General features: G+C 33.7%; 1 protein-coding gene across 5 annotated transcripts in view; it reads left to right on the top strand.

Annotated features, from left to right (window-relative positions):
• LOC123696481 (putative polypeptide N-acetylgalactosaminyltransferase 9) overlaps positions 1 to 24,648 on the top strand; it is a 105,611-nt gene extending 80,963 nt beyond the window's left edge. For 2 of the 5 annotated variants that reach the window (XM_045642661.1, XM_045642663.1), the window contains exons 3-14: positions 4,544 to 4,573; positions 15,344 to 15,372; positions 16,018 to 16,638; positions 17,389 to 17,433; positions 18,332 to 18,524; positions 18,808 to 18,977; positions 19,132 to 19,296; positions 19,430 to 19,893; positions 19,978 to 20,160; positions 20,328 to 20,435; positions 21,946 to 22,074; positions 22,524 to 24,648. In XM_045642661.1, coding sequence (XP_045498617.1) covers positions 16,407 to 16,638; positions 17,389 to 17,433; positions 18,332 to 18,524; positions 18,808 to 18,977; positions 19,132 to 19,296; positions 19,430 to 19,893; positions 19,978 to 20,160; positions 20,328 to 20,435; positions 21,946 to 22,074; positions 22,524 to 22,685 — 1,851 coding nt within the window. In that variant the 5' untranslated portion in view covers positions 4,544 to 4,573; positions 15,344 to 15,372; positions 16,018 to 16,406 and the 3' untranslated portion in view covers positions 22,686 to 24,648. Of the gene's footprint in view, positions 1 to 4,543; positions 4,574 to 15,343; positions 15,373 to 16,017; positions 16,639 to 17,388; positions 17,434 to 18,331; positions 18,525 to 18,807; positions 18,978 to 19,131; positions 19,297 to 19,429; positions 19,894 to 19,977; positions 20,161 to 20,327; positions 20,436 to 21,012; positions 21,118 to 21,945; positions 22,075 to 22,523 lie in introns of all 5 variants that reach the window. The other 3 variants (XM_045642664.1, XM_045642662.1, XM_045642665.1) reach the window with 3 other exon arrangements.
• Positions 24,649 to 25,769: the final 1,121 nt, after the last annotated feature.

Below are 25,769 nucleotides of genomic sequence, written 5' to 3'. Positions count from 1 at the left end.
CCGCTCGATTGAAACGTTTGCGCCGTGATTGCCCGTCGAGCAGGTGTCAGAATGGAGCGCTTCGAATAGGGCGCTAGTTGAGATATTCTTAGAAAATTTTCTGATATCTATGGTAATATAAACTATAAGTTTATTTCTTCTTTAATTCCTACGCCACGCTGAAATCTCTCTTTGTAATTAGCGAAACGTAGCTATTTATTATCGTAGGTACGTTATTTCTTGTTTGCATTATCTTGGATAATCCTATAAAATATCTTAATAAATATTTATTTCATAAGGAATGAAATCCCATTCGTTCCTTTGATAGTTTTTGACCGACAACCCTAAAAACCAATTATTATTGCATTGTTGATTCAATAGTAATGCTGTTATATATTGATACATCGATACTCTGATTAGTACATTGTTTGATCCTATCAACCATGATATATTACGTTATATTAATTCATGTTCTAGCTAATTTGTCTCCAAATAATGTATAAGATGTTAACAAGGTTTAATTAGTTGATCGCTATTGACGCAAGTGTGATGTGTGAAGGGTATTATAGTATTATGTTATTTCTATAGGTACATAATATGTTACACTTATAATGGTTATTATAAACTATTGTAATATGCACATATTTGTATATATCTTGCGTTAAGTTTTAAAGCTGAAATTATTTTAAATAATGTTTCTATCTGTTGTGATTAATAATAAAACAATAAAAACTTTAAATGCATCTTCATCTCTCTTTTACACGTACTAATTCTATGTGTTAGATTTTTTTATCTTATTATACAGGAAATAATAATCATAAAATAATTACGATGTTAAAAAATATCTAACATAATTATTTTCAGTTTATTTAGTATTATTCTTTCAATTATCTCCCAAATGAAGAGGAAAAGCTTAATTCAACTAAACCTACATAAGAATACATTTTCCAGACTTTACGTGTCAACATTATGGATCTCATTATGCAAATGGGGGCAATGATGGAGCAATCTATCACCGCTACATTCAAAGTCTTTTTCTACATACTTTGTGTATTTCCCAGATTTATAGGGAGATTGTGTATAGTTACGTTTTGTGAGTATAAAAATGAATTACGACGCCTGGGAACTAATATTATTACGTCTTAATATATTATAACATAACACTTTATTATTCGCTTTATCAAGTTATCAAGCAAAAAATGATATGATACCTATTATGTGTTTTTTAAGGTGATAAAGCATGGACACTTTATAAACTTACGGTCTTACTAATAATGTTACCCATTCGCTATTCAATGGATTAGTTATCGCAACAACCTGTCTTGTTTTTATGATTGACGTTTCATGTGAGCAAGAACAGGACACAGCTATGGTAGAAAATGGTTTAAAATTTATCCTTTGTTTAACTGTTTATTAGTTAGGCCGTTTGTGTTAAAATAATTAATGTAGGTGCTCAATCTAACAAAAAAATACAAATAAACAAACTAAAAGCAAATTTATTAACAATGTGAATATAAGAAAACACAAATTAAACGATGTTTAGTAAACAACTGTTATGTAGGTGTCTCTAACTATCCAATAATCGTCCACGCTGTCTACTCAAAGAAATTTGTACCGGTTCATTGCACTCGATATACATTCTATGTTTATTCGACAAACGTGTTCCACGCATAATTCCTCAAATGGGAAACATTCGCAAACATATTGAACGAGGTAATCTCAGTCGATAGATAACAAAAAGATTATCTCAAGTGGCGGGAATCACACGGAAGCTTCTTAATGATGCATTCGTGACTCGCCTGTGAAGGCAGGTTATAGATGGATATCTGAGGTGACGCAAGCGTTTGATTGTATCACGTACCTACACTGTTTTAGTATGTACCGAGATGCCTGTTAGTTGTGTTAATAGCACCCCTTTTAAGCAAAATACAATATACCAATATTGCCTAATAAATTAATTAAGCTTCGGTATTAATTAGCGGTATTAATAAGCGCGCAGGAAATAAATTGATTTTTCAATTTATCTGCGCATGTTGTAACATCACCACTGCTCGAACGGTGAAGGAAAACATCGTGAGGAAACCGACATGTCGAAGAATTAAAAAGTTCGACGACATGTGTCATCCGCCAACCCGCACTTGGCCAGCGTGGTGGATTATGGCCTGTACCCTCATAGGAGGCCCGTGTCCCAGCAGTGGGAACGTATATGGGCTGATGATGATGATGATGATGATGATTAATTACTCTGTGCAGAGGAACTTAATAGTTATTATACGTAACATTTTATCCATAACATAAAAATTATCCAAGCAATCTTTTTCTCTTGCCTGGAACTAAAAAACTTATAAAAATACTTCTAGACGCTCAAACAAGAGACAATGCAGTACAATATTTAAAGGAACAAAACTCAGATCATAAAACGAATAGCGCTTTCAACTCTTGCACGTGGATACTAAAAGATCTCCATCGAAGTTTCTCGCAGTGACGCTGAAACTCAAACTCGTACGGGTAAGTGCTTAGCATTCAATAAGTAACAATCGTGCACCAACTTGTTATACGGCCTGACAATCTATTAAAAGCGAAAGGCTGTTGAAAGTGCGGATGCCAAGTTTGCACCGCTTTGCTACTTGCATTTCGTGATTAAAACTTTGTCCTGGCGCTAAGAAAGGAACGTAACTCGCTATTGATATACTCAGAAACGGGTTTTTAGAATACAGCTAGAAACGTGTACGGGTCTGTCTCTTCTTTAATTTGTTTACAATTTAGATTTAACTTATTGTATGCTAGATTTGGAAGGGTGTGAGTGCAGGGTGAATTGAAAATGCAATAAGGTTTTTACTTGTTTTATTTGAGCTTTAAAATTTAAAATTTCATAATCTTATCATAATCAATAGTGGGTCATACTATTTACTACTATTATTATACATTATATTTAACCTATGTTCACAATTTAACCAAGCCGCAACATTGAATTGCATTCGATTATTATATCTTCAAATAATAGAGTTAAATTATTTAACCTCTCTTCGTCATTGACCCTATTACGAATAAAGCCAATTCAAACAATCGTTACCCCTTTTAGTTTTAAATAGTAACATCCTAATTTAACCTTTATTAAAATCGTTGATGATATTTTAACTTAATTTTCTAACTACCCATTATCTGTAGCGTGTTTTCCTTACATATTGTATTATTCAAGGAAATATTTAGTCGTAACGGTCTCCAGTAAACATATTTAAGGGCTGAACCATTATTAATCCGATGTAAAGTCAATTAGGCGTCGGGTCCTTGTTGAGGTGTAGGGTGATATTGTAGCCCGGGGGCTCGTAGGGACGGAAGCTGAAATGGTGTGGTCACTTTAAAGCTCTTAAGCCCTTACGTCGCCCCGTATTACGGCACGGCTTTTGCTCTATTCTTATAAACAATTAAACAGTAATGTTATGTTTAAAGGGAAGCCTTTTAAGATGTATTTAGTGGGATGGAAAATTAATTGGTATCATTGATATACCTTAACATTGAGAAATTTTTTAAGAACAGGGATTTTTTTATATTGCTTTTCTTTTTCTTTAACTGTTGGTAGTTTAAATCAATAAACAAAATTGAAGTTCCATGAAGGTGCTGATTTATCGAGTTGTAGTCCAAATGCTATACTTCTAGTTAATTACAACAATTTCGATAGCACACATTTAGACACGATAAGAAATAAAGTAATGCGTTTATTACATTAAGATGAAAGTTACAACCTCTAATATCCTCTTTTAACATGGCCCTTAGATACCGACGTCCTCCCCAGGAGATCAGCGCGTCCCGTAAGTGTTTTGGGCGGTCGTCCACGTCGGACCACGGTCTCGCGGTCCTAATAGCCATCCGCCGGTATAACGAGGGTCCATGAGTGCTCTCGAGATTGCATCGACAGGGTTGCCAAATTCGTTGAACATTAAGTGCCACTCGAGCTGCAAGAGGAGCGTTTTTGATTGAAATTTTTTGGATAGTGTGCCTACGATGTTGGGTCACTTTAATAATGAATGAGCTAAACTGCCCGTTGATGAGACGAAGCATTATTATATAGTTAGTACAAGGTAACAACTACAGTTTTTAACAGTTTTACGCCTGAGTTCTCCTTATATTTTGACACATAAGATCCGTCTTATACTGTATGACGCCAGAAAACTGTGTAGGTACACCGTACAATAATAACATAAAACACTGGTTCGACAAATACGATTCTAATTCAGAAAGGTTTCTGAAAATAAATTAAGCCTATCATACGTTAAGGATCTTTTGTACCGTGATTTTCGGTCACCTGTCTCTGTTGCGATCGGGTTAAGCCGGATCCGAGTCCTTTATAATATTAAATTACGTGTATTTGATTTTTTGAATCTTCAGGATAAAAGTAACGAACTACAAAGGGGATACGTCCCTTTTGTTTTGTGTAACATTATACTTTTATGTAAAAGTGTCTTATTCATTTATTTACAAAATTTAAACATGATAAAAGTCACTTATTCCTTATTCAGTATTATTCAACGCGAACAGTTGATTTATAAACGTCTTTTGTCGACAGTTACGGTGCGACGGCGATTCAAACAAAAAGGTAAGCTTTCGACTCCGCAAGAAAACACATTACGGTGGCTAATGGAAGAGAATGAAAAAATATACTAAGAGAAGAAAAACACCATTAAACATTTTCAATAAAAGCCGCGTTCGATGTCATTTCTTTCAGCCATTAATTCACCTATTGTGAGTGACGGGGGCCGATGGGACATGAACTCGATCAATTGACCCGTTACGTTTGAAAAGTGAAGGCCAGAGTTGGGGATCATTACGGGGAAGTTATTAATGTATCGGGTATGTGGCTAATGGGGATACCCTTTCGATGCGGTCCATGTAGATAGCTTTAATGTACGCGTAATGGAGTAAGACGTGATTATGCCGGGCTCGCGATTAATTTCGATTAATGTCAGGCAATCGTTCCTAGGGCTGATGTAACCTGAGTGAAGCTTAATCGATCATTAACTATCTATTGGTTTGTAGGTTTATTCCTGTATCAGTTCTCTGAATCAGTAACATTAAAATAAACGTTTACATTATTGGGTAAATGCATAAGGCACTTACGCAAGTTTTTAGGAATGTAAACACAAATAAAATGGTCGGAGTCGATTTAATTTTTATTATTATTTAAAACTTTTCGGCTCGCTCGTTGTTTCGACGTAGTTTGCTTTTGTCAGGATGTAAGTGGTTATCCCATTGCTCCGAAACATTATATCATCACTTTTAAATTGTATTTTATGTGCTTGTCATGTGGATTTTACGCGTGGAAATGTAATGGATTTAGATTGAGAATTATAACATTTCACTACAGAGAGCTTTTTGAAATACAATTTATATCTCTGATGATGACGATGCAATGTTCTCACGCAGTAACTTTTAGTTTAACTTATATTCAACGTCAATTCCAAATATTCATTTTTATTATAAATGCAAGTATGTTTGTTTGCCTGTCTTTCATTTCTATGGATCGATTTTAGTATAATATTGTGTTTGGAGATGGTATAAACTATAAAGGATAGATTTGGCTAGGTTGGTAGGTAAATATGGTAAGGTTAGTGAATTAATAATATAGCTCCTTTTTACCGCGCTGAAACATCTCATGTCCAAACAAATTATCTATAACACACGAGTGATGCCGCAAGTAGCAGCTAGTTCAATAATAATTTACAGATATATGCAAATAGGTCAGCCTGTCCTTACAAGGTCTGCTGCTTCAGAGAGCCCAATTAATTTTTTTTTCTAATTTAGCAACCGCTCATGGCGAAGGTCTTGTTAGACACGGTGGGTGATCTCAGCGTAAGTGCTTGATTCGTAGATCGTGCTAAATATCACGATATTTTTCTAAATGTACTTTTAATCAGGTGTAGGAACATTGTTATTAATTATATTAAAAGGAATGACAAGGTTTTGTCCTTATACCTTTATTAATATAATTTTTTATATTATACTTTTAAACTTTGAACACATTTATACCAATTTGTTGGTGTTCATCCTATATAATATTACAAATTAAATACATAATTTAAAAAAAAATTCTTCTTTATTTTGAAGCTCAAGACTGTTACCTCGTTCAAATATAAATAGTGTAATGTTACGTAGATATTCACACTTAGCCTCTAAAACGTAGGTAATTGAGCTAAATGGCCAAACTAGAAAGTGAATCTGTAATAGATATCTGTAATCGACGCTGGGGAAACTGTGGACTGATCGATGCTCAAATAAACCGCGCTTTCACGTACGAGTGTATCGCTAAAACATTCCCTTTCATCGTGTTTATGGTGAAGTCGTCTAAAAAGAACATAGGGTGTCGACTTTTACTGATGCTAGAAGGTCGTAGTTGTAAGAGGTAGTTGATGTTCGTCATTTTATCGCGAAGGACAGTTAAATCTGCTTCTTGCGTATATCAGGATAGAAAATACCATCGAAAAATCAACATTATTTTGAAAAAATAAAAAATAAAAATGTTAAGTAATTTCAATTAATAATTTTCCTAAGTATCTACTATCGTAATGTAAATACGTTTGCTGTGCATTTTATAACTTTCATACATTCTAGTGACTAGTGTACATAATTCTCTACTTTATAATGTTGTGAGCGCTACTAACTGTTGTGCTTGAGTGGGAGGCCATATTTTATTGTGATGAGCGCGTTTAACTGAACTGTCGCCCGCAACATGTAGCCGGCTTGTTATGTATGACATAAATAAGTGTAAACAATAAGAAAATGCGCTAGACTCCTGAATTAAGCAAGTGGCAGTGGGTTCTTTGTGTGAATTTACGGCTGTAACTAAAGAATTTATACGTCGCGTTTAATATTTTACGTCGGGAACGTCTGGTGCAGGCTTACGCTATCCGAGCAGTATTTATCGTTTATTTTAATATTATTAACATAATTCAATTGTTTACTGCAATTGGTTTGAACGGGATGATAGGAATTCAAATTCCAATGGTATTCAAATACCCGCAGGCACACACGCTGTATCTTACCGTTGCAGTTGATATCAATGTAAAATTAATTTTAAATGCTGAATGGTGTTATCTTATTTTTTAAAAGTAATTTATTATTGACTTCAGTCGTATTTAGAAACGGAAGGACATTTTAACATGGCCAGTAACACCTTCTAAGCGATCTTATTCATGTTTAAAGAACTTTAATATTCACTTTAGAAGTACAAGTACAACAATAAAGCAACCCGAAGAAGCCTTACAAAGTATTACACAATTATGCCGAGCAACAGAAGTTGGCAGATTTCGGAAATTCAACTTGTAATATTTAACCAAACTCTTTAAGTATAGCATCATCTCATTGTTATGGATGAAGCTAATTAATGGAAGATTTGGGTATTAAACGTTTAATTCATTCGAGATTTGAATACATAATTATGCTGACTTTGAATTCGCGATTGTGGTTAATTAGGCATTAACCGCATCACCATGCCTCGTGTGCTTGAGGGAAATTAAAAGTTTATCATCGAAACGGCACGGTGATGTAAGAAAACTTTCAAAAGATTGTATAAATAAGCAAAGGAGTAAGATAATTACGTGATAATAGGCGACTGAAACAGGATGAATAATACTCTAACTAAGACGAATTTTAGTTCGTGTTTAGAACTTAGGATTTGAAAGAAGAGAGAAAAATTGTTTGAATTAGATTTCATTGTTGATAAAGCACTACTGAAATTATTGTCTACTTCACTAAATTATAGTTAATTATGTCCTTAATAATTAATTATTATTAGGTATTAACTGTATTGGAGAAACTTAGCAGGAGATCTATAAATAACAAGATCAGAAACCAATTAAGATACAACAATACAAATATTAATTAAGTAGGTTTTATATCGTACTAGATGTGCCCCGTGGTTTTACCCGCATTGCTTCGATCCTATTAGTTTTAGCGTGATGATATAATATAACCTATAGCATTCCTCCATAAATGGGCTATCTAACACCTATCTAGATCCTGAATGTTAAACAAAACAAACAGACTCTTCAGCTTTATAGTATTAGTATTTGATTTATTAAAGAGAATTGTGTGTTCTAGTGGTTCTAGGCACAATTAAGGAGACGTACCTAGAAGCGAGTAAAAGCGATTCGTTGCAGCTAAGTTGTGGTCTCATTAAACGAGAGATCCCCTCACATCATTGCTCTGTAAATTTTCCTTTATTTCTTATGTACATTGTATTGTACGTATCGTTAGCGATTCGAGTAGGGATTTTGTGCATAGTCAGGTATACCGCCTAATACAATTGATGATAATAAGGGCGCTCAGTGGTATTGTGTCTTTGTTATTCGGTTATCATGCTGGATAATGAGTTTAAGTAATATTTTTTATTTTGAATACAGCTTTATAAAATGGAGATTATCATTTTGCAATGTAAATTTGTAGGTAATTGTTAATCTTCTTAAAACTGCGGTAGGTATTGTATTACTTTTATCCTCATTCCTCATGCATTTACCTATAATAGTGATTAACGAGGTACCTGAAATGTGTATTAAGATTCACAAATAGTACCTACTCCAACCTACTCAGTTTGAGTGGTGAATAATTTATAAGGTTCGAACGTAAAATCGATGAGAAAAACTACCGTGAGTTTCATTGCATCAGATAACTATGAATAAGTTTCCATACATCGTCGCTATTTCTTTGGCGGGAGATCGCAGGAATCATGCTCGCTTTGCAATCATATGAATTATGGAGGCGAGATTTTCACTACGCAAACTTGGGAATCTATAAGTTTCGATGTAATTTTGAATATTATTCATTCTGTGCGAACGGACGGAATTATTTTTATATTTTCTTGTGGGACTTATGAACTTCTGTATTCGAAATATTTGTGCTTTTCCTCTGTGATAAAATAATATTAATACATATTTAAGCAGATTATTATTTAAAGAGATCAACAGTTTCTTCTTTACTCTCTGTATTTCCTTGGAAACTAATAAAATTCAGCGTTAAAAGTTTCTATCTAATTAATTATTTACAAAGAAATAACAAAGTTTAAACGGTAAAACGCTCAAAGGATATGGCGCTTACGGAACCGCCGCCAACTACGAATTTTCCACACGAAAACATTTTCTTACCAACAAAGCGGTTTAATATTAAACAACCATTTGAGTATCTTCTAGCTTATTAAGCTCATACTTCAATGTCTGTTTACATCGTATTGTGATTAAATTTTACAACATATTGGTCGAGGATTGGGACGGGTTATTAACTTATTGGTTGAAATTCCCTTATTGTTTTCGCAGGAGTATGTTGTAGACTTGTATTTGTTGGATTTTTAAGGCTTCCTGCTCGTTTCGTACGTGATTATAGAAATTCCATGCTTTATATGCTATGCGTTAGATAAGTTTACTATTTAATATTTAAAATATTTGTGGGACGGTTCATGTGATGAGTATATTTCAAATGGTTTATAAGTATTTATTCATCATAACCTATATATCTAGAACAAATTAGTATTTGTTGCGCAAATGTGTATGTGATGTTTATTATTGACATTGAATCTCACAATTTTCAGTGACTGTGGAAAATTGTTGGCCGATACTATAATTAAAACTTGTTGTTTAACTACGTAGTTAGGTAAAGTGTCGCTTGGTTGCTAAGAAACATCTCCATCAAAGTAAACTCCACGTTTAATCATTGCTAATTTAATAAAAATTCCATTTTATTAGAGAACAAATTGCACGTGTTAATTGAAAACGCGTAAATACACGTAATAGTTTTCCCCAAGGCGCGTCCTAATGCGGCGATCAACGGCCGTGATCATCCGCCTCGAACGGTGCATGTCAGGTTTAATTACAAATCAATCGATTAATTAGTTGTTAGATGGCAAATTGCGCCTTGTCATGTGCGCAATAAGTGTGGGAATCACGTGGAGTGATGACAATAGTAAGTAGTGGTGTGGATGGTTCCGGTGTATCTTATTAGTGTTTTTTTTATTATTAACTACTCAATCCGCCACCGCCGATAGACATTTTTGTAAGGTTTTCAAATGTTTAAAGTTATTGAATCCAGCAAAATACAAATCATTAAAATTCGTTCAGTCATTTTTGAGTTAAAAGCGGTGTAAACACATTTTTTTAGTTTGCTAATAAAAATGTTTTGCTATTAATATTTGTGTATATTCGGCGGGTTGAATATTATGTATATTGTATATACGGGTATTTAATGATAAATGAAAGAAAGAACATGAAAACCAAAGGTTCTAGAAGGAATAAGGAAAACAGGAAATAATAAGAAATAGGCGGAAATAGGAAATATTGTTTCCTGCTTTGTTACTAAGTACTAGAAGAAATTGATTGAAAATCAGTAAGAACAAAACATGTATGGAAAATCTTTTTACAAGTCCATTTACAATTTTTTACCACATTATAATTGGTGTATTTACTTAAGAACTAAATCCATACTTATAATATTATAAATGCGAAAGTAACTTTGTCTGTCTGTCTGTTACTCAATCACGCCTTAACTACTGAACCAATTTGCATGAAATTTGGTATAATAGAGATATTTTGATACCCGAGAAAGGACATAGGCTACTTTTTACCCCGGGACATAGGATAGGTTTTATCCCGGAAATCACACGGGAACGGGAACTATGCGGGTTTTTCTTTGACTGCGCGGGCGAAGCCTCGGTTGGAAAGCTAGTATTTAATAAATAAGAAAGAAAGAAAAAAAAATATGTTTAAAAATAGATGTGAATATGATAATATAATTAAAACAAAAATATAATATCAATAAGTATATTAAATACAACATAGTTTATTAATTATCATACAAACACGTATTTCCAAATTAATAAATGCGTTGTATTCTCGTATTTGCATTTCCTGAAAGATATAATCAATTCCGATTGAGTGACTCCTCTGTGGCGATTTCAACTGAAAACAAGGATCTGAAAATATTTAATACAGAAAATTAACCACATTATAAAACCTAATTGACTAGCTGTTGCCCGCAGCTTCGCCTGCGTGGAAAGATAAATTTTCATGATACAAACTTTCATCGCTTATTTTATCCTCTTGGGGGTAGAGTTGATCAAAATCCTTTCTTAGCGGATGCCTACGTCCTAACATCAAGCTGCATGCCAAATTTCAGCCCGATCTGTTCAGTGGTTGTGTATTGATAGATACCTAACTATGTCAGTCAGTCAGTCACCGACTTTTATATATTACTAGCTGTCCCGGCAAACGTTGTTCTGCCTTACTCTTATCACTTAGGGGTATGAAAAATAGATGTTAGCCGATTCTCAGACCTACCCAATATGCTTACCAAATTTCAGAGGAATCGGTCAGCCGTTTCGGAGGAGTATGCAGACTAACACTGTGACACGAGAATTTTATATATAAAATAACATTAACTCTTATTAAAATCATAAGCGATATCATCAGAGAAACAAGGCCGGGAAAATAAGTATTAACGGAATCACAATTATTATGTATTTTATTCTGGGAAAATAAGCCTCTTGGAAAAGATTTAGCGAAATACAGTTAAAGTAATATTTTTTATATATATTTGATATAATTTTAAAAGCGTTTTTTTTAATGTTATAAACGCATTGGCAATTACGTAATCCAATTAAGCAAAATATTCTAGTTAACACATTAATGAATAAGAAACATTTTCTTAAATATTTTTCCACAAAAGATACGAAAAAGATAATTTATATAGTATTTTCTAGGGTTTGATTTTACGCGAGTATTATACATTTAGAAATTAAAGACTTTTTAACGGATTTTAAACGCGATTTATTCATTCTATTATTTTCCCGACGTTTCGAACACTTTACAGCGAGCGTGAGCGTGGTCACGGGGAGACAGTCTCTCGCTGTAAAGTATTCGAAACGTCGGGAAAATAATAGAATGAATAAATCGCGTTTAAAATCCGTTAAAAAGTCTTTAATTTCTAGATAATGTATATATCTGTGCGACAGAAAATATTCTTTATAAACAACTGTCTGCCCCAGCAGACGCTCTTCTGTCCTATTGCCCCTATTTCGTGGTTTTCATAAGAACATTCCTTGTGTTTTAACAAAAACTTTAAACAATTAGCGAATTGGTCGATCCGTTCTCCAGTTGTAAAAAACATTTGGCGATTTATTTCCGTTACATATATAGATAACAAAAAACCCCATCAACTTGTCACATATCCACCCCATCACCCGTGACATATTGGCAACGCCGCCCTGACACGAAAACATTTGAAGTGTCAATACAATATTGGATTATCAGACAAATAAAATGGATTAAAAGCAACCGTGTACGGCATTAATTCCCAGTAAATGTCATTAGTAGCGCCGAGGAGGCCAGTGACCGCCGTGCAGCCTTGCGACCTGCATACTACGACGTGTGAAAACTTTATGAAGGCATAAAGAGTGTAGGCACCTACATGCTTGAGGTTTCGTGTTAATAATTGACTTGTGACAATTGGATTTCTGTTGACATAGTTTGTTGTGTTTATGTCCCTTACGACAGGAGAATGATCGTGATGATTATTATTTAAAACTTCGGTATGTGACTCTTTCTTAGATTAGATATTTGTAAAGTGTGTTACGTGTATTTATTAGTTGTTTGTAGTACCTAAATATTATATTAACGATTGATAGAATTAAATTAATCAAAACACATTTTATAGATATCCATATTTAGTATACTCATATCTATACATATAATAAATCTGTAGAAGGGTCAATTCTGTACATTGAAAATATTGAAAAAATAAATAGCAGGGGGTGTTACTGGATCGATACCAAACCCAAATATGTGATTAAAAAAATTTTTGTCTGTCTGTCTGTCTGTCTGTCTGTCTGTCTGTCTGTCTGTATGTGAAGACATCACGTGAAAACTAACGGTTCGATTTCGATGAAACTTGGTATAATTATACCTTATTATCCTGGGCGTAAAATAGGATACTTGTTATCCTGGAAAAATACGTAGAAAAAAAAATAAACTAAAATTTTCAGTTTTATCCATAGACGTTGTTCTATACCGCAGTGGATTCAGCGCCGTAACATGTAGCTCCGAAAGTCGGATTTGGCTTGAACCGTTTGCGTCACACGAGAGCCGCACGATGCCACGCCTGCCACGACTCCTATATAAGGACTGCGATCCGTGCCGCGCGACGCGTCCCGTCCGATTAGGGCCCTTCTGGCCTCCTCCACTCAAGCGACAGCTCAAGCCGAGGTTCGTGGTCCCCGTCAAGGGGGGACGCCCTTGTGCATGTCGCTACCAGGGTGAACCTTCAGTTCACCCCCGCGTCCGCGTTAAAATGTAGAAGCCCTTCTGGCTAACATTGAGAAACACCACACAAAAAAAAAAAAAAAAAAAAGCCGCGCGACGCATAAAATTTATGAATTTTGATGCGAGCGGACGTGTCCAGTGTGGCGAGCGGTCGTTCTTATTGGAATAAAATATATTGTATGCATAATAATAATAATTAACATATTAATATTGTTTTCACCGTAAATTGGTTTATTCATTAAACTCATAATTCTCTCTGTCATCTCATTTCATTGTATTTGTAACTATACATATTATAATAAATCTGTAGAAGGGTCAATTCTGTACATTGAAAATAAGTTGAAAATATTGAAAAAATAAATACCAGGGGGTGTTACTGGATCGATACCAAACCCAAATATGTGTTTAAAAAATTTTTTGTCTGTCTGTCTGTCTGTCTGTCTGTCTGTCTGTCTGTCTGTCTGTCTGCATCACGTGAAAACTAACGGTTCGATTTCGATGAAACTTGGTATAATTATACCTTATTATCCTGGGCGTATAATAGGATACTTTTTAAATAAAATACGTAGAAAAAAATTAATCTTTTCAGTTTTATCCATAGACGTTGTTCTGTAGAACCGCGAACACACGTTGCGTATTATTATAGGCCTAGCCGTATTTGGGTCCAATATATATTTATAAGATATCATTGTCAGAGTTACTCAAAATGAAGAAATAAACCATCCACGCGAAGACCGACATCCGCGCGGACGGAGTCGCGGGCGGAAGCTAGTTCTAAATATAGATAAAATACGGTCCGTTATAATTTTCAATCAAAATTAGCTTTCATAATCTGGCATATGTAAATAACAAATTTTATACATCTGTCTAACTCAAACATGTTGCGTAAATGTAAACATGTTCGAAATACAATATACATGATATAAAAATGTTCAAAGTTTCAATTGAATGGACTTTGTAAATTATGCTGCAGAAACGAGTCGAGTAATAGAATAACGTAAATCTCCGTAATAAACGTTCATCCTTTTCAGGCGACCATATAAATCGCTGACATTAGGCCGTATAGTTTAAGGTTCACGATTTAATTGCCTCTAAAATCATAATTAAGTTCCCTGACGAATGGTAACGTTTATTGGACTAATTTACTTTTATCCATTATAATAATTATAGCCTAATTTATTGTCCTATTTTCACTAATGGTATTGAAGTGCGTCATTCAGAGTCGAGATATTTAAAAGAACATGTTCTAAGTGTATTAGGAAACAAAGAAATTGAATGCGGGTCGAAAAGGAAGACTTGATAAAATCAAATTGTCTACCGAGTAAAAGAAAGGAAGGAATCAAATTGATAGCTACCCTATTAACACACGTATATAACCTTCATTCAGCCAGCATTTTCTGCTAAACTCATATGCTATTACGATCTTTGAGTCCTTTTTTTCATTTGAGTGCCGTTTCTATAGATTGTAATATTAAAACAGCATTTTCACAACAATATAATAATATCAAGGGACCCAAGTTTTGTGAAACTTCATTGCGTATTAACTTTTGCGGTAGATTTGCAAATGAAGCCTTTGAGAGTGTTTTGTTTTTTTTGCGACACACTTTATTCGGCAATAAAAATAATAAAAGTTGCCAAGTTTAATTAATAAAAAATACAATGTGATTATATTATATAAAAGGTGTTTTCAATGAGGTGTTTCACGAAATTTAAATCGTTAATTAGTATGTAAATTTACAAAAGTATTAATATTGGGTTTATTTTAAAAAATCGACATTGTGAAATCTTTTATTGGAATAATAATTATAAAAAATAAAAAGAGATTGTTTTAGTGGCTATTTAAATTCATTTTTATACTTATGTATAAACAGGGTTCATTATTATTATATTTTAGGACATTCTTTAAGTAGGAAATATTTTCATTTTAAGTTAATTTTTATAATGACACTAGACTAGTTTATTAATTTAACATATTGTCCGCAAATATATTATATTTGTATTGCTAATTTTAGCACTTCTCTTGATTAGTATCTAAACTCGATTACTTATTTTGCATTTTTTTGTTTCAGGTTTTTGGCGGGCATCCTAGTGAAGTTTGGTAAGTTGAATGAGCGACCAACTAAATGTTAAACCATCCGCTACTTATAAAAACAAAACCAAATACGCTTTGTTCAAAAACGATACCTAATAACGATGAGTAGCAAATTGCACGAAATTTACATTTACGTTCGCTCAATTTCGGTATCCAAGAGCGTAAGATTGCATCGCCGGTGTCGGTGCAATCAGATCGTATCTGAAATTTCATATTTTAGAGCACTTATGAAATTTATGCACATCTCAGCGAATACCGACCCTACATCTAGAATTTACAGTTCAAAATTAGCCAGCACAGATACCCAATTACCCCTGATGCAGCTAGGAGGCGGGAATTTGACGAAAGATCGGCGACTATACAAACATGTAGGATGGGTATTCGAGCGAGCTTCATTGGTTCATTATCTGCTCTCTGAGGGATTTTCTCGTTGTATTATTTTTGTCTGCTTAAATTCCTTTTCTCTAACATAAATAAAATCGACACGAAACCACTCTAATGTGAATGAGTACTTGCCGGATCTATTTGGCTGGTGGTTTTTCTTAGTTATTTTGTTTTATGTATAATATTTAATTTATATGCCTGATAGGTAGTGACTAGTGTTATTATTTGAAATAAGCTGCTAAATGTTTATTATTATTTACATTTCAGCTTTTTCATACAATGGACAAATACAGACGAAGGAATGATCAGAGATGAATCGAAGAGCTCGGAAAAAGTCTAATCTATTTCAAGACTAGTACAATGTTATAGAATAATTCTTCCAAGTAACTTAAGTCATGTAAAAAGAAAGGAGACGTCCAGCATCATCATATCTTTTATCATATCGGAGTATCACCAACAATTGGACATATCTTGTATTATGCTAGTCACCTGTATGTGATTATTTAGTTAACGTTTTGCTCAAAATCTACAAAAGTATTTCCAATTGTAGCTAATTAAGGAAGTAATGAACTAGAGAATTAACTTTTATAATATAAAAGTTACCCAAAGGAAGGAAAACTAATTTATAATTAGAGAAATAGTGTGACATAGTAAAAATGAAGTACAGCATGTTCTTCTTACGGCGGCGGACGTTGATTCTAAAAGCCGTTTTAATACTGACGGCACTGTGGTTCATGGTGGCGTTGTTAACGACTAATGGAGCCGCGAGGAACGCTATCGGCGCTCCTCCCATTGAGTACGAGGACGCAGAAGCGAAACCATTGAAAATGGCAAAGCCGACTGCGACAAAGAGGAAAAGTGAATCGTACGGAAACAACTTATCCGACGGTAAGTAAACCTTTTTGTGTAATGCATGCGCTTTGGATGTTAGATGTAAACAAGCAATTATTCTCGCCTTTACGTAAATTACAAAAGGGTTTATTTCACAACATTGTCGCATTTAATGCTTGCAAAAAGACTACTGAATATTACGTGACGAGATTTTGCCATAAAATTACATTATCTTAAGCAAAATGTTGTCTGCTTATCCATTGTTTCATCATTCTGCATGAAGAAGGATTATGTAATAAAATGTGTAATTAATATAAAATTTATTTGCAACATTTTCTCGTTACGCTACATCGTCTGTCGGGATTTTATGACCCTTGTAAATCATGGCTCCATTAGAGTTCCGCCTTTAGTATTGTTTTCATCTCCTTAGAAACTCCTGAGAATACGAGCTTCCGTTATTCCGCGAAGTGTATTTAGAAGAATAAGCGTTGGTAATTACGGTCAAGAGGTTTTCTCTATTATATTATAAAATGTTTGCACTTCGCATTTCAATTTACCATTACAATTGCGTGTTTGCACAAATTGCATGCATTATGGTATTCGAGTGCTTCACTAGTCAATATTTTTATTAAAAAATTTCAATGAAACTAGTATTTGGATTGAACGTTAATAAATTAAACGAAGTATTTACATTGTTTAGATTTCCACTTTATTTGTTTATTTTTGTTCTAATATCATGATAATGTAAATATTAGCTTAATAAATATCCAGTGAATTTGCATGATAATTTTAATTTATCCATCACAGCGAGGACGAGAGTCGATTGGCTTGGTCGGATCGCAGGGAACGAAGGTAAATGTAATTGCATGTTTAATTATTATTAATAGAATAAGTTCTAATAAATACCACGTTATTTCACAAACTAACCAACTCAATTCTTCACTTTCAAGTATCGACACTTTTGCACAAACCAACTTATTCAGTTTTTTAGTAAGCGTTCCTAATTAATGAATAAGTCGATACCAAATTATCTTTATCTTCAAATTAGTTTCAGTTATGGAAGCTCGTTGTATTATTATGATTATTATCCAATGCATATATTATGATAGGAGTCAGAGCATTCGTTGGACATAAACTTTCATTTGTGACGTTTACCATAATATCATCGGCTATGTCATCACGCTGACAATATCAGGGTTTGCTTTAAATGTATGTGCAATCAACTCAATTTCTCGTCCATAAACTCTCATAACACTTCCATCGTAACATTAAGTCTAATCTAAACTATAGTACCTATTCAGTTAAACGATATGAGCGTCGAAAGTAATTCAACGTGAAGTGCGAACTAATGGGTTATGTTCTCATGAGTTGAAGGGATATTGTTAATCGCTGGTATTAGCGCCCGTGCCGCGCGTCCGACGGAGTGCTATATCGGATATCCTATCAAATCCGTCTATACATTCACGTCTGTGGAATGATTAGTTTTGAAAAGGACTTAGGTCTGCTATTTTACTTTTTATTCAAGTGTTGTTCCTTTGCTGATATACACAAAGTCTATATTTAGTTATTATAGTGTACCTATTGTTTTACCTATTATTGTTGTGTGTGTAAATTAATAAACAAAACACAATTAAAGTCTACTATGGCTATTTATTGCTAACCTAATAGAAAAGGTTCAAACATATAAACTCCGATTGGCATGTTTTGGCCAAATTGAATTACCCACCAATAATTGAATTTGATCTCGCAGGGCTCGGAGTGATTGCCGCGCCAGGTTCAGACAATGCACCTGGGGAGCTCGGGAAGCCGGTAATTTTACCCAAAAATATCAGCGAAGAGGCGAAAACGGCCGTTTCGGAAGGTTGGAAAAAGAATGCATTCAATCAGTACGTGAGTGACCTAATATCCATTAGGAGGAAGCTGCCCGACCCGAGGGACGAGTGGTAAGCATCCTTTTGATATGTGGGTAATTTAATAGGGTACGGGTTGTAGATGGTATTTCGTAATATAATATGAGAAATAGTGCGGCACAAACGTTTATATTTCATAGGATGTCTTCACTTAGAATGACCAGATAGATTTGTGGGATGGATATTATGTGTTTCCGTTTCGATCGACTTGTTTTGTTTTCTGTCTGTAATTTTATCCGTCTAGAAGGTATTATTTATTAATACTGTATTGACACTGTAAAAATATTTTTTGAAATTAATAAATCGTAATTTTTAGGTGTAAACAGCCCGGTCGATATTTAGAGGATTTACCGCAGACGTCTGTAGTGATATGTTTTCACAATGAGGCGTGGTCAGTTCTTTTGAGGACCGTCCATTCAGTCATTGATAGATCGCCTCCGCATTTAATCAAAGAGATCGTCCTTGTAGATGACTTTTCTGATATGCGTAAGTAAAATATGTGGCTTACATGATACATAAACGTAATTTTAATGTCTCTATTTACGCGTGTTTTTTAAGGACTTTGAGATTATTTATTGCTCCAATCATTCCTAGTTTTGATCTCAATACAAATAAAACCAATAATATGATTTATTTTCAGCACATTTAATGCAACAGCTAGATGATTACATGTCCGCACTTCCCAAAGTGCGTATCGTTCGTGCCACCCGGCGCGAAGGTCTTATAAGAGCCCGTTTGCTTGGAGCAAGATACGTCACGGCCCCCGTCCTAACTTATCTCGATAGTCACTGTGAATGTACCGAAGGTAATTGATGTTGATTTAACACAGGAATCTTTCAGGAATAAATAAAACTATATTTTCTATTGTTTTTATCACGTTTATCTCATTTTTATCTCTTCATTACATACTTTATGAGTATAATAATGTGTATTTATAGGTTGGCTTGAACCCTTGTTGGATAGAATCGCACGAAATAAGACAACAGTCGTCTGTCCCGTTATTGATGTCATCGATGACAACACACTCGAGTATCACTACAGAGACTCGTCGTCTGTCAATGTTGGTGGTTTTGACTGGAATCTCCAATTCAATTGGCACCCAGTACCAGCGAGGGAACGTGCGAGACACAAACACACGGCAGAGCCGGTCTGGTCGCCGACTATGGCCGGTGGTCTGTTTGCGATCGACAAAGAATTCTTCGAAAGACTCGGAACCTATGATAGCGGTTTCGATATTTGGGGAGGAGAGAACCTAGAACTTTCATTCAAAACTTGGATGTGCGGTGGAACTTTAGAAATCGTTCCCTGTTCTCACGTAGGCCATATATTTAGAAAACGATCGCCGTATAAATGGCGAACAGGCGTAAATGTGCTGAAGAAAAATTCTGTGCGATTGGCTGAGGTACGAACTTTTTCAATTACTTTACTTTATACACTAATAATTTCAAAAATATTGTGAAAACAAATTTGAATTTTGCTCTTAAAGGTATGGCTAGACGACTATGCAAAGTATTATTATCAGCGCGTCGGTAACGACAAAGGTGATTACGGTGACATAAGCAGTCGAGTGGCGCTACGAGAAAATCTTGGATGCAAATCTTTTGAATGGTACCTGAAGAATATTTATCCTGAGCTCTTCATTCCCGGCGAATCAGTAGCACATGGCGAGGTACGTTGTTTTGATGTTGTCATTTAGTCTAAATAGAATTACAGTAAACTTTGCGATATCTTATATAATAATAAAAATTACAGGATTAATTTTATGAAAAATATTCACGAGTGCAAAATAATTAAAAACCTTTTTTTTTTCAAAATTGTGTACCAATTTTCGTGCAGATTCGAAATGTCGCCTTCCAAAAGACTTGCTTGGATTCACCGACGCGCAAGTCAGATCACCATAAACCAGTCGGACTTTATCCGTGTCACCGTCAAGGAGGAAACCAGGTCTTTTATTGTTTACGAGCCCTCGGCAGTACCATGTTGAAGATTTTTATTTGTTGTTTTGTGTCTGGCTGTTTCGTTTCGTTTGCACTCGCATTTTGCACAATTGAATGTTTACCCTTTTATTATCCGTTTATCATATAATGCACGTATTGATCCACTTGGTTTTGTATGACGATAATCGTTAGATTCGGAATGAAGCGCTCGATCGCCCTTACTGCCTCGACGGTGCAGGGCTTCAGGAAAGTGATGAAGAACCAGAAATAGTAATGTTACATAAATGCCACGGAGGTGGTGGAAATCAGGTACCTCTATACATACGTATTGTGTTGAGTGCGTAATTTGTGGGGTACCTACTCGTCTCATTCCACCTCTGAACTTATTCAAATATGAAGAATAAGTGGTTCATGTATTTTTAACATTAGAAAAACCACTTTTTCACTATCCGTTATTTCTTGAGATGTATTTTTTGTCCAAATTTATAGTTTTCATGAGTTCCTATTGTCGTATCTCAAGAAATAACTTCATCTGCACGCTTGCTTTATTGTGGCACGCCTTTTAAAACTTGTGATGGCATTAGATCGCGAATCCGTCTTCGGAGATGTGCATCGACTCAGCGGCTCGCTTTGAAGATATGAAAAAACCAGTAACCCTATGGCCTTGTCATGGAGAATATGGGAACCAGGTTTGTTATTGAATGCCATCGTTTCCACATAAGCTTTCGCTTCATCAAGTAGTCGGTGTTTAGTGATCATAGAATATTGGGTAAGTTTGGCACGCCCTACAATGTCATGACTAACTTGGTTCCAATTTTCAATTTATAAGTCGTTTTTATTAAGAAAAATATCGACTTTTTGACAGTCATTGAGGGAGAATTGCTGATAAGTCAAGATAGTCGATCTAATTCAGAATCATAAATTGACTTATAATTGGAAATTGGGCCAGTCACCTTTTTGTGTCACATTAACAAAACTAACTGTGTTATGATTTCGTGCCTTGATTTGTGTGCTCTACTAACTCCTTGTATTTCGAACGAAACAGCTTTCTACAAAACAAATGTATTTTATTTATTAATAATACATATTTATTTTACATAAAATTATAAAATATATAAATATCATGTATCTTCAATGCCTTGGTACTGTCGATACGATTAATAAATTAGTGTTTAAGTTCATTACCTATGCATATTAACTTTTTCTTAATCTCTGTTTTGTATAGTTATTTATGTATTATATGTATAGTTATGTATGATTAATATTTTATATATTTTTTAATTTAACGTTCAAGCTTGCAGCTATTATATTATATTTTGATGTTAATTAATTGTATTATTATGTATATGGTTTTGGGATAAGCATTGAATTATCTTGCCCATTGATTTTATGATATAAATTTTGTTTTCACAATTTATTTCAAATATATGTTTTATTCTTTTTCACTGGATTTGATGCTTCATTTATCTTCACTTAACTTTAAAACAATATTATAACTTGTATGTCGACATTTTCAGTATTGGATGTATTCAAAGAACGGTGAAATTCGCCGAGACGAAACATGTCTTGATTACTCTGGCCACGACGTTGTTTTGTATCCGTGCCATGGTGCCAAGGGTAATCAATTATGGCTGTATGACCCCAATGTAAGTTAATAACCTTTCAATTATGTGAACCACAATAACGTACTTTTAAGGAATTCGCAATGGTTTTTATTCTATGCCCTTTGAGGTCTGGGAATTTTGGTAACATGGTTGTATTAAACATCGTACTTTAAGATTAAGAGTATCTCTACAAATACTTTAAAATGTATGCATGCATTGTAAAGAATCAGGTAATTGCAGTTGAGTTAAAGGATAGGGTCCAATTGAATATGGTGATGAAAATTATATAATATGTAAAAGAGGACCACGTTTCAAGACCTTCTGAAACATAATAGAGAATTTGAGTCAGTTCTTGCAATACTTAATTGATCGTATGAAATCTTAGTTAGTTTCTTAAATTATGCAGCCAAAATTATTTGGTTATCATATTCATTATAGATCACAACATATTATGTACCCTAAAAATGAGCTCCCATTCAATCGCTTTACAGACGAAGTTGTTACGGCACGGCTCAAGCGAGAAGTGCATGTCAATAAACCGCAACAAGGACAAGATCGTGATGGAGACGTGCAACGAGAGCGAGTCCCGGCAGATGTGGAACATGGAGAACTTCAAGCCGGAGCGGCTCAGCCCCGAGCTCACGGCTGAGTAGCCGGAGGCCTACGACGAACTGCTGTTCATATAACAGACATGGACTGAGTGAGTTCTCCTTGTGACTGTACCCCTAGTTCTATATCACTTGTTGTTGAACGCATCGTGCTTCTAGATATCGTTTGATGTTCCGAAACAATCTTCGACCCCTCTAGGCCTAATGTTTATAGATGAATCGATGTTAGCATTATCGATTCTCTGTTCACTACTATTTTCGTACTGTTAAGACTAGTTGTTATGATTGAAATTCCTACGTGTAAATGTTCTTTTTGTAACGATTTTATGCCGACTCGATGTCAAGTCATATCAAATTGTAAATTACCATATCCTAATAGTATTCCTTGTGAAGTATTAACTATAGGTCTTAATGTGAAATTAATAGGAAATTATTAAATGTACATATCTTGACTACATATTGTTAGTATCAGTGGATAACAAATGTTATCGAAATATGCATTAGGTCCTACTACAGATATAATATGTGATTTTTTGATGTAATATCTTCAATGTTTAGTTAGTTATGTAGTTTGTCTTGTCATTATTTTGTTCAAAGTATGAACATACTATGTATTTTAAAATCTATTTTATTGTTTAAACGAATTTACTTCAATATTATGTTAATAGTTACTGAAATGAGTCTGTCTAACTGACTGAATAACTTATAGGCTCTATGTAAAGAGTATTTCCTTTGTATATAATATAGATGTTAAAATATTATATTTAGTGTTACGGTGAAAATTAAGTGTTGTTTTCGATTTTGTTATAATATCAGAGTTATTGTTAAAATTCCACGTTTGAAAATATAATATTTATCAAAAGAGCTATTTTAAATTGTATCAGATTTTACTTTTATTTATTTCGTATTTTATTAAAATTGTATTTATTTGAATCTCTATTTTACTAAATAGAAAGACGAATTTTGTATTATACTATAACTGATGTTCTCTAACATTCATATTATTATCTCCATTTAACATTCCTGTTTGTGATATACAAATATAGTTATTGTACATAAATACTCGATACTGCCAGTACATTATTATTAAATAAACTAGCATATTATGGCTTCTAAATAGTTATGTATTTATATATTAACAATAACTATTTACCTTACGCATTTTTACGTAATAGAAAAATTGTGCTTTTTCACTAATGAAACTCTAGATGTGTAAAATTTGTGATTGATCTATTGTGTAGCTCTTCCTTTATATTTTTTGATGTATATAAATAAATAAGCATTTATGAGATTAGGAAGATTGTTTATTATAAACATTTCTTATAACTAGTTGTGTAATAGTCCTTATGAACTATGGAGGCGATTCTGTATTGCCTTCGATATTAATAATTTTGTATCGTTTGAATTATAAAGTCTTCAACTATTTTTGTGGTTTCTAATGCTTTTAGGCAAAATGCGTGGGAAAGAAGCCTTTTTCATCTTTCAAAGTTATTATTTTTAACAGACTTCTATTTTATTTGATGTAAATTCATTATCTTGGTCAAATTTTAATATTTAAAAAATTTAATTCAGTATAAGTACTTGATTGTAATTATTGCCATGTATATTTATTTATTCAGAAATATATATTCGGAAAACAATTTGTAATAGTTTCCTTAATAACGTCTTAGATGTATGTAATTTTGTTGGCTACAACTCTACAATATAAAGAGAGGCAAATATTTCGCAAAGATATTCAATTTCTTATAAATAAATTACTACTAAGGTACTTTTACTTGCCTTGTAGCAAAGATACAATTTCTCTTTATTAATATTAAGATGTGTACAGATACATAGTGGATAATATTGAGTTAGGAAGTTATAAATGTGCCTTATATTTACGTAATAATTGTATTTGAATGTTAAATTTTCTGTATATAATGCAATGTCTCTAAATGTAATATATCGTGTCGTAACGATAAATGGCGGTAGTAATATTTGTAAAATAAAGCATTATGTTGGATTTATATTTTGTTGTTTTATTTCTAATAATCAAAATATCATATCAGTTGTTACCTCGACTGCCTTGGTGTAAGGTTTAGTGCCGGGGCGTAGTAGCGCGTGGTACTGGGTTCGATTCCCAGTCGCAGGCTGGGCGCAGAAGACTGATCACCTATTTACCCCTAAAGAAATAATTATTCAATATTTGATTTATTGGCAAAATAGGGGTGAATAGATATTTAGTAAATAGTCGAGTAAATACATTAAATGCAAGTATATTCTTTCACTAAAATATAAATGCATACGAAGGAAAACTACTTTACCGACTTAAATCGCAGCGGGATAAAATTCTCTCACGATCAGCTATTTCTCGCATTTGGAATTAAAATTGGACAAAAACAAAGTCTAAGAACTACGAGGTAAGTACTAAAAGTATTTTAGGTTTGTTTTTATATCTCTGATATAAATAAATTAGCTATTTTATGAAGGGTTAATTATTATTTGTAGTCTATTATAAGGTAGGTATGTAATTATAACTTCATCGTCTGTCTGTGGTGTCGTATCTCCCAAACGAATGAACCGATTTGAATTTTTTTTAATTAAAAATGTTCATTCGAGATAGTTCTTAGCGAGATAGTTATTATTCAACGAATCCTAATATTATTTTATACCACGACAAATTAGCCGACAGGATGACACACAGTGCTCAATGTAGGTACGTAAGTATCAGAAACTAAATATCTATTGATGAAGAAGAATGTAGAGGTAGTTATTGATAAATGTTAAGATAATTATTTCTAAAATCTGGTTCTAATACGAATTGCGAAACTTGTTATCATCTGAAAAATAAAACAAAAATATCGAGCTACAATAGATCTAAGTATACTAATATTATAAAGCTGAAGAGTTTGTTTGTTTGTTTTGAACGCGCTTATAATCTCTGGAACTACTGGTCCGATTTTAATAATTCTTTCGGTGTTAAATAGCTCATTTATCGAGGAAGGTTATAGGCTATATATATCATCACGCTATCACCAACAGCAGTGGAACCACGGGGGTGAAATCGCGCAGAGCAGCTAGTTGTCTATAAATGTATTTTCATGATTGAATTGACGATTCAGATTTGAAACTTCATTTCTTAGATTAAGA

This window comes from Colias croceus, chromosome 12 (genome assembly GCF_905220415.1).
Source record: "Colias croceus chromosome 12, ilColCroc2.1".
In the NCBI taxonomy this organism is placed as follows: Eukaryota; Metazoa; Arthropoda; class Insecta; order Lepidoptera; family Pieridae; genus Colias; species Colias croceus.
This window is presented reverse-complemented; position numbering and strand designations above follow the sequence as displayed.